The 11,999-nt window shown below is 41.4% G+C and overlaps 1 protein-coding gene across 1 annotated transcript; it reads right to left on the bottom strand.

Moving 5' to 3' along the window:
* Nucleotides 1-9,700: 9,700 nt before the first annotated feature.
* rpl35 (ribosomal protein L35) lies at nucleotides 9,701-11,741 on the bottom strand. Its single transcript, XM_026342519.1, has 4 exons — nucleotides 11,664-11,741; nucleotides 11,035-11,171; nucleotides 10,535-10,616; nucleotides 9,701-9,893 (listed from the first exon to the last, which is right to left on the bottom strand). The coding sequence occupies exons 1-4, from the start codon at nucleotides 11,664-11,666 to the stop codon at nucleotides 9,744-9,746; spliced, it is 372 nt and encodes a 123-aa protein (XP_026198304.1). The 5' UTR covers nucleotides 11,667-11,741; the 3' UTR covers nucleotides 9,701-9,743.
* Between the last annotated feature and the right edge of the window lie 258 nt (nucleotides 11,742-11,999).

The following is an 11,999-nucleotide window of genomic DNA, read 5'->3' on the forward strand; positions in this document are numbered from 1 at the left end:
ACACATGTTGATTGCTACAGAATGATCATGGTTAAAATGCAAATGAGCTGCTAGCACACCTGACCTCTGGATGTGTGGTTCTTAAGGGACGACAGGCTCACGTGATGACTCTGAGGATGAGGATGTCTTACTATTACTGGTTTTGGGAGTATAGTCCAAAGGTGGTAGTACACAGTACACAAACTAGTACAAGTAGTATTGTTAGGCCTGTAACATGCTCCACCACAACTAGAAGTACAATGTTATATTCTTTACTCAACTAAAAATATTAAAAATTATGCTCTAAAGATTACTTCATGGGCAAAGTACCATTCCTCGTTTTCTTCACTAAGTAAACTATGTATTATTTTACACAGTGCTGAATGTGATGCTGTTGATAACATGAATGTACAAGTCCAGCTCTGATTTGTTCCACAAACTGTCAAAGGGGGAAATTATAAGAAAGCAAATCATTTCTTTATGCCTGTGTGTATATATACAGTATTGACTGATAAACGAAGTAGGTTTCATTATAAGCAACCGTGTGTAATCAGAAGGCCACTTAGTAGAATTGTTACATCAATTTCTGCACAAAACTAAAATACAAAAATCTAAATACATTTGTTATTTACTGATTGAGTTCATACAATGCTGTGAAAAAGCACAGTGCATGTCTGTCACTTTCACCAAACCATGAAACGAAACCATGCCGATCCTGGCCCTCAATGGGACATGACACCTGCAGGTCAGAAAAGTTGACATGCTGAGAAGTCAGTGTTGCAAAAGGTGTGAGCTGCTTAACGTTCACAGCGTGCCGTGTCTGTTTAACGTCTTCTCGTTGCCCTTCGCTCACTGCAGAGGTAGCAGATCATACACCACACACTGCGCTCCGGAGAGAGCTGCACTCCACTGCTGCTCCGAAATGGCCTGAGTGCACAGGATCCTGTCAGAGCAGTGGAGCACAGAGGCCACAAGTCAGACTGAAAGAAAACATCTGTCTGGTGTGTGTTGTTTAAAACTGGATGAAAGACATGATGAGTTAATTAGATGGGTGCAAATTAGGAGATAATAAAGATAATAATAAAGCAACTGTCATAGAAAATTGTCAATACATTCTAGATCATCATATTAACTACAAGAAGTCGCATTTACTGTGTGTAACTTTTCAGTAAGCACCTTATTTGGACCTATCATCTCCTGGAAGCAACAACATTTTGTTGTGTAAAATAGCTAAGTACAAATACTCAAGTACTGTACTTCTATTTTACTATTAACTAACTATTTCAGTTATTCAACATTTTTCAGAATCTGATTAATAACACTGTAAAATCTAAAGACTTCATTAATCTATGTTTAAATTAATGAAAATCAAAAGTGATTATAAGTCAGTTCCAATCAGCTCCCTCATTACTTTAAATGTATTAATGTATCAATAATTATAACCCAATAATATCCTATTTCTAGATGTAAAATTAGTCTGCATTCTGCATACTTATGCAGTATTTGTTCATTCTACATGTACATGTACACATTCTACATAGTGGTCATCTACCCCAATACTATAAATAATGATGCAACACAATAAAGTCATAAAGTGCAATTAAATGATCATTTAAAATCTCTGCTTTCTGAAAGATGACTTGTGGGTGAGTGATGTGTAGCTATCGAGCATGAGTTTGGTTAGGTAGGCTGGGGGGCACGTCAGTCCACAGTCCCAGTCTCATCTGATCAGTATCCTCCTATAGAAGGTTGTGCAAACAACTCCAAGATAAATGTGAAGCAAATTGATTATAGAACTAGGAACCTGCTTAAATATGCACTAAGTAATGAGCTTTATGTACAGTACAGTGGAGTGAGAGACACAACATTTGAAAGACACACTGAGCTATAACCACTTTGATGACAGTACCATTCAGCAGAGAACATCATAGCTTAACGTGAAACAGAACAAAAATGAACAGAAAGTCTTTCACCAAGGATGAAGTAGGCAGCAGCCGTGAGGGACAGAGTGATAAGGAAGATGGTGCCTAAACCCAGATCTCCCATGGCACAGGCATTTGGACAAGCACAAGGGCTCTCCACCCAGATCTGCAGGGGTTCCTCAGTGCTGAGTTTCTGGTCCAAGATGAAAGAAGAGGACTGATTTGGATTACAGTGGTAATGCACGACTGTCAGAGGCCGCTCGTTGTGAACTGGAATAGGAGAAGAAGAAGAAGAAGAAAAAGAAGAAGAAGAAGAAAAAGAAGAAAAAGATGAAGAAGAAAAAGATGAAGAAGAAAAAGAAGAAGAAGAAGAAGAAAAAGAAGAAGAAGAAAAAGGCTGATGAGCTCATAGCACTGAAATGACAACATGACCAGTGATATGAATCATGTGTAGTGTCTCTACTGAAGCACACCAAAGTATGAGACAGACAGCATCTTCAAGGTGTCGTTGTAGTGGAATTCATTCCCATCATGCCTTCCATAGCTGATACAGTGACTCACGTAGCTGTTGGGCTTGTGATACCTATTGACATAACCAACACATCACATATACTGTCAGTACAGAGGATATAAAAGTGAAGCAGACAGACGGACAGAGTGTAAAACAAACATGAAGCTGATTAGGCTCTGTGCTGAATCCAAGAAGTGTTGAAAACTGTTGCATTGTGCAAAAGTCAAATAGCATTGATGGGGGAAAATGCGCTGTTAAAACAGAATGTCGTACAAAGCTCTGATCTGTGGCACCAACATGCAGGTCTTGACTTTTTGTGTTGGGGGGCCCCCTTGTGGCTCCTCAAAGACTGTATACAGTGTATGTGTACAAGTGAATACATAAAATACATAAAAATGAGACTTATTGTACTGAAGTTGTTCTAGTTCACCAAGATTCCCCAAAACCACTAACAAGCTGATTTTTAAGCCAGTTTCCTCCTGTGTCTTTATCTGAGCTACTACAAACTGTCTCAAATATGAAACCGTCTTCCAGCCCAGTTGAGGTCATCCCAACTAAGTTCTTAATCTCGATTATTGATTCGCTTGCTCCAATCTAGCCACAGGGGTTGCAAACCAGTGACTTCTGTGCCGGTCCCAAGCCCGGATAAATAGAGAGGGTTGCGTCAGGAAGGGCATCCGGCGTAAAAATTGCCAAAATAAGCATGTGAATCATCCACAAGACTTTCATACCGGATCGGTCGAGGCCTGGGTTAACAACGACCGCCACAGATGCTGTTAACTTACAGGGTGTCGGCGGAAATTTGACTACTGTTGGTCGAAGAAAGAGGGGAGGCAGAAGAGTTCGTGGTCAGAGAGAGAAGGGAAAAGGCAGGAGCATAGGTTTGAGAATAGGGACTCTTAACGTTGGCACAATGACAGGGAAAGGCAGAGAACTGGCAGACATGATGGAGAGAAGGAAGGTAGATGTACTGTGTGTGCAGGAGACAAGGTGGAAGGGCAGCAAGGCATATAGCATTGGAGGAGGATACAAACTGTTCTACCATGGTGTGGATAGGAAGAGAAACGGGGTAGGAGTGATCCTGAAGGGGGAGTTTATGAACAATGTCCTAGAGGTGAAAAGAGTCTCAGACAGGGTGATGAGCCTAAAGCTAGAAATTGAAGGGGTGATGGTGAATGTAGTCAGTGGGTATGCGCCACAGGTTGGCTGTGAGTTAGAAGAGAAGGAGAGATTCTGGAGTGAGTTTGATGAGGTCATAGAGAGTATCCCCAGTGGAGAGGGACTAGTTGTTGGAGCAGACTTTAATGAACATGTTCGTGAGGGCAACAGAGGTGATGAGGAGGTGATGGGCAGGTTTGGTGTGAAGGAAAGGAATCTGGAAGGACAGATGGTGGTGGACTTTGCTAAGAGGATGGAAATGGCTGTGGTCAGCACCTACTTCCAGAAGCGAGAGGAACATAGAGTGACATACAGAAGTGGAGGTAGGAGTACGCAGGTGGACTACATCCTATGTAGACGAGGTCATTTGAGAGAGGTTAGTGACTGCAAAGTGGTGGTAGGAGAGAGTGTAGCCAGACAGCACCGCATGGTGGTGTGCAAGATGACTCTGGAGGTCAGGAAGAAGAAGAGAGGGAAAACAGAAAAGAAGACCAAGTGGTGGAAGTTAAAGAATGAAGAAACTTGTGAGGAATTCAGGCAGAAGTTGAGACAGAGATGGAAAGGTGCTAACAACCCAGGAGAGTGTGCAGAAAAGATGGAAGGAGTATTTTGAGGAGCTGATGAACGAGGAAAATGACAGGGAAAGAAAGGAGGAAGATGTGGATGTTGTGGAGCAGGAAATAGCAGAGATTGGAAAGGATGAGGTTAGGAAGGCTCTGAAAAAGGATAAAGATTGGAAAGGCTATTGGTCCTGATGACGTACCTGTGGAGGTGTGGAAGTGCTTAGGAGAGACAGCAGTGGAGTTTCTAACCAGTTTGGTCAATAGGATTCTAGAGAGTGAGAAGATGCCTGAGGAATGGAGGAGAAGTGTTCAGGTTCCGATCTTTAAGAACAAGGGTGACACGCAGAACTGCAGCAACTACAGAAGAATAAAGTTGATGAGCCACACAATGAAGCTGTGGGAAAGAGTAGTGGAAGCCAGGCTTAGGAAGAAGGTGGAGATTTGTGAGCAGCAGCATGGTTTCATGCCCCTGTAAGAGCACCACTGATGCTGTTTTTTTCTTTGAGAATGTTGTAGTGGTACTGTATGAGGTTGTCGGGAGTGGGAGAGAAGTACGTCAGAGTAGTTCAGGACATGTATGAGAGAAGTATGACGGTGGTGAGATGTGCTGTAGGTCAGACAGAGGAGTTCAAGGTGGAGGTGGGACTACACCAAGGATCAGCTTTGAGTCCCTTCTTGTTTGCTATGCTGATGGACAGGCTGACAGATGAGGTCAGACTGGAATCTCCCTGGACAATGATGTTTGCGGATGACATTGTGATTTGCTGTGAGAGTAGAGAGCAGGTAGAGGAACAGCTGGAAAGGTGGAGGTTTGCTCTGGAAAGAAGAGGCATGAAGGTCAGTCGTAGTAAGACAGAATACATGTGTCTGAACGAGAGGGATCAAGGTAGAAGCGTTAGGTTACAGGGGGCTGAGGTGAAGAAGGTGCAGGAGTTTAAGTACTTAGGGTCAACAGTTCAGTGTGATGGGGAGTGTGGAAAAGAGGTGAAGAGGAGAGTGCAGGCAGGTTGGAGCGGGTGGAGGAAAGTGTCAGGAGTGTTGTGTGACAGAAGAGTGTCAGCAAGACTCAAAGGAAAGGTGTACAAGACAGTGGTGAGACCAGCTCTGCTCTATGGGTTAGAGACGGTAGCAGTGAGACAGAGACAAGAGGCTGAGATGGAGGTAGCAGAGATGAAGATGTTGAGGTTCTCCTTAGGAGTGACCAGGTTAGACAGAATAAGGAACGAGTACATCAGAGGGACGGCTCACGTTGCCTGTGTTAGCAACAAAGTCAAAGAGGCCAGACTAAGATGGTTTGGACATGTTCAGAGGAGGGATAGTGAGTATATTGGTAGAAGGATGTTGGAGATGGAGCTGCCAGGCAGGAGGACAAGAGGACGACCAAGGAGGAGATATATGGATGTCTTAACAGAGGACATGAGGTTGGCTAGTGTTAGGGTAGAAGATGCCCATGATAGAGTTAGGTGGAGAAGGATGATTCGCTGTGGCGACCCCTGATGGGAAAAGCTGAAAGAGAAGAAGATTGATTCGCTTGCTCCCTCTCTCCTGAATATTTCCAATACATCTCTGTCCACTGGATATGTGCCAGATTATTTTAAAACTGCACAACCGTTTTTGTAAAAACCTGGACTAGATCCCTCTTTCCCTGAAAACTGCAGACCAATTTCCAAACTACCTTTCATATCTAAGATCTTAGAAAACTATGTGTCTAAACACTTTTTTCTAGCTGCAGAAAAATATAAAATTTTTGACGAATTCCAATCTGGTTTTCGTAACATCATAGCACAGAAACCGCCTTACTAAAGATAACTAATAATATTCTGTTGGCCTCTGACGCTGGTTTGTGCTCTGTTCTTGTTCTCCTTGATCTTAGTGCTGCTTTTGATACAGTAGATCACCACATTTTGTTGGACCAACTAAAGCACTGGGCTGGAATAGAAGGCACTGCACTGGACTGGTTCTCTTCATACGTGTCTAATAGATTGTTTTGTGTTTCCGTTTATCATTGCAAGTCATCCTTTTCTCCTGTAAAATACAGAGTACTTCAAGGTTCAGTGTTAGGGCCAATCTTTTTCTCTCTGTACATTCTCCCTTTAGGATATATTATTCGTAAACACAGTGCTTCTTTCTATTGCTTTGCTGATGACACTCAGCTGTACTGTCCCTCCATCTCTGACCATGGAGTTCCTTACATGAATGTTTAAATTAGATTAAAAAAATTGGATGGATCAAAATTTCTTGCAGCTGAATTCTAACAAAACAGAAATAGTTGTTATCGGTCCACAAGTATAGCCAAGCACATTTTGCCCTGCACTGATCCTCTGTTAGATAATTTTAAGCCCGCTGCAAAAAGTCTTGGTGTTTGGTTTGATAGTAGACTAAACTTCGTGTCACAAAGCTTGTTCAGGCATGTTTTTATCACCTTAGAAATATCTCCAAAATACGTTCAATTCTATCATTTCATGATACAGAAGTAATCTTAAGTCATAAATCTATTGATCGGCTCGAGATTGTTCGGAACTCAGCTGCAAGACTCTTAACTAGAATAAGAACATATGAACACATCACTCCTGTATTAGCTTCCTTGCACTGTCTGTCTGTATGTTTCAGGATTGATTTTAAGATTTTAATAATAACTTTTAAAGCCCTGCACGGCATTTCTCCCTATTTATCCCAGCTTTTAAAGCCTTATGAGCCTGTGCGTAGCCTGAGATCCTCTGGTAGAAATCTTCTGTATGTCCCTGATGTTAGGATGACAATTAGAGGTGGCAGAGTTAGTAAGTTAGAGCTTCCAAAATCTGGAACAACTTACCTGAGGAAATAAGATCAGCTGACTCAGTAACATCTTTTAAATCCCTCCTTAAAACCTACCTCTACCAGCGAGCCTTTTCTGATCTTCTTTCAACAGAGACGACTCTTCATTTCAGAGGAGCTCTATTAACTTAGCTGAATGTCTATTATTTGGAACTGGTTCTCTAAAGGACTGATGTCATAGTTGTTGTAAGTTGTTTGTTTTATTGTTTCCTGCACCCCAAGCGGTCGAGGCAGATGGCCGACTAACCTGAGCCTGGTTCTGCTGGAGGTTTCTTTCTCTTGGGGGAGTTTGTTCCTCTCCACTGTTTGCCTAGTGCTTGCTCAAGGTGGTCTTGTTAGCCTACTTGTGTTTTTGTCTCTTATCTGAAGCACTTTGTAACACATGTTTAGAAAAGTGCTCCATAAATAAATGCATCATTACTATTATAAGTATAATTATTGTTGTTATTGTTATGATTATTGTGATTATTATTATTATTATTATTATTATTATTATTTGCAGTACTATGGCAAAAAAGATCAGATAGATCAAATAACATATGTATCTATGACCACTACAGCTATACCCTATCCCTTTGTTTGACAAATGATTTTGTGTCTTGTGGTTAATTTGTATATATTTTTGTGCCTCTTTTTGTCTCTAGAATCAGTTTAAACAGCACTGAGTGTCAGTGTTCAGCTGTGTGACGTGTAAATTCAATTTGGTATTCTCTTAACTTCAGTTAGAAGTTAAGAGAAGGGTCAAACAGCTACAGAGAGAGGGAAAGAAAGAAGTGCAAATAAGGTGTGGCAGTTTCCAGCCCTAGAGAGTGGTTCTGAAAAAGCCTGTATTATAATCTGTTTAGAATCACAGCACCAAGTCTTGTCTGTTGTACCTGACAATGAGGCTTGCAGCAACGTTGGTGCAGTCATCTCCTGTCAGGTCCTGTGGGTGTGAGAAAAGTTCGCATGGACTGAAGGACAAGAGGAGTTCAGCATTGACAGGGATGTTCTCTGCTGACACAGGCTTCAGGCGCCCCAGGAAACCATCAACGTCCCCCATAGCTTTCAGATTTATCACCCCGCTGCCATCCTTCATGATGCATTTGCAGTTGTTGACTTTGAAGCAGCCGGACTGGTCTGCAGAGCTCGGGTGAGAAAAGAGAGGAGAGGAAAATACACTGAAGCACACTGATAGTGTGAGGAAGATAGTCTGAAGGCTCATTGTGACAGTGATGTGCAGCAGTGCAGAGCATAGCAACAAGTTGTCTGTTGGTGGGTAACTACAGGGCAGCTGACAGCATGGTGATAGTGGCAAAGTAATTAGAATAAAGGTGGGTATCATTCCAGGCATTCTGAAAGCCCACTGTGCTCAAATCAGTGTCTTCCCAAATGCAGCAACACACAGTGCACCTGGTAACAGTCACACACTGGTGAGCGACACAACCCCAGCATCAAATCTACTCAGGAATTATGTTTTGTGTAGAGGGTAGTTCTGCTGAAAACTGTCCTCAGAAAGCAGAACCAAAGTACATTTACTCCAGGTATTGTATATATAAACTGCTCAACTAATAAATGCTTTTATTTTGTTGTGTTATCAACAGCATCAAATTCACTAGTTTGTTTTCTTTGTGAGATATTACTTTTGTACTTAAAGTACATTTTAGAGCATATATTTGATTAAATGAAATGTCATATGGTATTGTTTTATATACTTTATATACTAAGTATATAAAATACTTTTAATGGACTAAAGAGTTTGTATGAGTATACAATTAAATTGTGATCATTAAACCATGATGACGATTAAGGGAATGAAACAAGGCATTACTGAAACTTTGGTACACGGTACATTTCCCTTCCTGTGCAGATACAGGACTCTATTTATAGAAATCCTGATGTGGGCTTGTGAATTTTCAGAGATGTGAGAAATTTTCATCCTTCTCCGTTAGACTGCGATGAAGACTAACGCCTCCTCAAATATCTTTTAAGCTAGATAGAGAAAACCAAAACAATATACATGGTTTCACAAGACAAAGCTATGAATATATGCTTTTGAAATTTTGGTGAACTGGCCCTTTAAATATTTCAGCACATTTCACTTTCACTAAAAATACAGAAATATTTCATGAGGTTCTGGAGGTAATGAGCAGTAGAAAAAGCTGAAATTGTAAAAACGGAGATCTGGATGAAACAGTCCATATGTACACACCAATAAAGGCTGAAGTCATTAAGGACATCACTGACATCATCAGGATTACTGTCACCACAGAAGACATCATGCAACTGTTTTAATGGACACTGGGACCTTTATTCCTGCTACTGGTAAATTTGTGTTAAAACCAGTGGTGTTCCCCTTTGATAATGACTTCTGTGAACTGTACTCAACTCAAATGCTAGCCCTGGCTAAAGATGTTTAAATTAAATACATCAACAGTGCATATATCCACTCTGCCTCCCAGCTCTTCAAATGGAATCATAAATATACCATATTATTCATTTTACCTAACACATCAAGTGCCAGGGTCATAGAATAATCTGGTCATTGTTACCCTGAAGTCCTACGTTTACAAGTGTAATGTCTCCATTCTGAGTGGACATCACTATGAGAGAATACGTACACCTGAACACATCTGAAGAACCAGGCCTTGGTCCAAAATCTATAGGACAAGGAGCTCACTGGTGTGTTAATCAGGAAAATCTATGGACACTGACCCCAGATATCCAGAACGCACACATTTGCAGACTCGGTCTTGGATGAAACACACACACAATTGTCTTTTTCTACAGATTTTATTTTGTCAATAGAAAGAGCCTCTAAGCTTTGACTGCAAATTTGCGGATGGAGTAGAGGAGGTCTTTCCTCTGCTGTTTCTTGGTCCGCAGACTCTCTTCATGCTTGTTGAGCCGGCGGCGCAGAGCTCTGGTCTTCTTGGGTCTCAGGTCCAGGGGCTTGTACTTCTTACCCTAAAACATGTGAAACTGACTTTCAGTACAGCTGAAAAACACTGTGGCAAACTGGAAAACATTCATCTGCAACTGACTGTAATGTCGTGCACTTTGATTTCCCCAAGCAGTGCGCACAAGTGAGGCTTTGCATGTCAATATTCAATGATGTGCTGTTACTACTACTAGTAAGAACATCATGCTCTAAAATGGGGTGCAGCAGTCTTATGTAATTTGTGAATCATTAGGTCTTATCTTTATCTAATCATCCATCAAATATATTTTGATAAAATACAAACTGTGTAAAATGGGAAAATTACATCAAATGGTAGCAATCTGACAGTTGTGGCTGATGTTCCAGGGAAGTTAATGTTAGATCATGAGCCATCGTTACTCATTAACTGAGTGCAAAAACAATTATTAAATATATGTTAACGGCAAACAGTCAAATCAAAAGTAATGTCTTAGAATGAGTAATGGCACGTAAACAGGCAATGGTTAAGAGGGACATTCATCTCAAATCTCAGTCTTTTGGTAAGCTTTTGGAGTGCATCAGCAAAACATCAGCTCAACAAGTATCATCTCAGATCTGAGTGGAAACACCAAGTCCCAGGCATGTGTCTTAGTGCATAGTGACGCTGTTCTAGTAAAATCCAACTCACCTTGTAGAACTTCCTCAAGTTCTCCTTCTGCGTCTGGTTGATTACTGTAAGAACTCTGGCGATGGACTTACGGACAACACGGCTGTGGACCAGCAAAAAAAGAAAACATAGCAAATTCAGCTAAACTCAGTTTAAGATCACAATGAAAGTGTGTGGCAAGTCTGCAGATGCTGATCATTTCAATTCAATTTTGTTTGTATAGCGCCAATTCACAAAAGAAGTTACCTCAAGGCACTTTATAGTGCACGGTTTAAGACCTTACAGAGAATAATTATACACATCTCTCTCACTCACACACACACACACACACACACACAGTAAAACTTGTTAAAACCATCTGCATACAACAGATGACTGATGCCTCTAGCCTTCTGGCTACCACATGACAAGTCTATACAAGCATCCAAAACAGAACGTGCACGTCCTGGTAACTCAGAACCAGGGACAGTCGGGTGAGATGGGCCATGTGTGCTGTTGAGTCACTTTCACACTATACGTACATCTTGGAGAGCTTGGAAGCAGCTCCTCCGGTAACCTTGGCCACACGGAGCTGGGACAGTTCGTTCTTCAGGTCATCCAGCTGCTTGAGCAGCTCTTCCTTCTTCTTGCCCCGCAGATCTCTTGCCTTGATCTTGGCCTAAACCATGACAAAAGAAACATTTGTCGGTGATTTTGCCGCAAGAGTCATCACACGCGTCTCAGGTGGTGTCCGCTTAAAAAGCCTTAGTTCGTTTCAAACACGCACAGGTTAGCTCTTTAGCATTTGCTTTTATTATTATTATCATACTGCTTAATACAGCACATTACACTCAAGCTACCAGTACTTACAAAGCCATACCATATTTAAATGTATCTAATAACATTATACAGTAATGTTAGCTAGCTGTCTTTAGTCGGCCATATTTTCATTAGCTTAACATCACGGTTAGCGACTAGCCACAGAGGCGACGGTCGGTACCAGTGCTCCGTAATATAACATTTTATTCCATTCTGGTAGTATCCAACTCATCAACACATGCATTAACAACTGTCAAATAACCTTATGTATATGTGTACCACATATTTGCTGGGCTACAGTGGTAAAACAGTTGATAAAATGGCAATTAATTGAAGAGTATGCGCTCCTCACCATGTTCCTTCTCGCTGCCCTGTTGGAAAGGCCGGACGTACCGCGTGCTCAGAAAAAAGTAGCTTCCGGGGAATTTCTTCTTCGCCACGTCAATTTTCCGTCGCTGGCAAGCAAACAGCGCCACTTACAGGCGGGGAATAGGAGGAGCAACCGACCCCATGAGCAGGTCACAGGCAAAAAGAAACTAAAACCAAACAAAACGTACATTATGGTTTGTGAAATGTCTGGATAAAATATATTGTGCAGATTATGCAATTACATTTTTTTATTAAAAAAAACTATTATATACTCAGATGTCAGATAATCAGGTACATATAGCTGCAGCAAATTCAGTTA

This window comes from Anabas testudineus, chromosome 9 (assembly GCF_900324465.2).
Source record: "Anabas testudineus chromosome 9, fAnaTes1.2, whole genome shotgun sequence".
NCBI classification, from domain to species: Eukaryota; Metazoa; Chordata; class Actinopteri; order Anabantiformes; family Anabantidae; genus Anabas; species Anabas testudineus.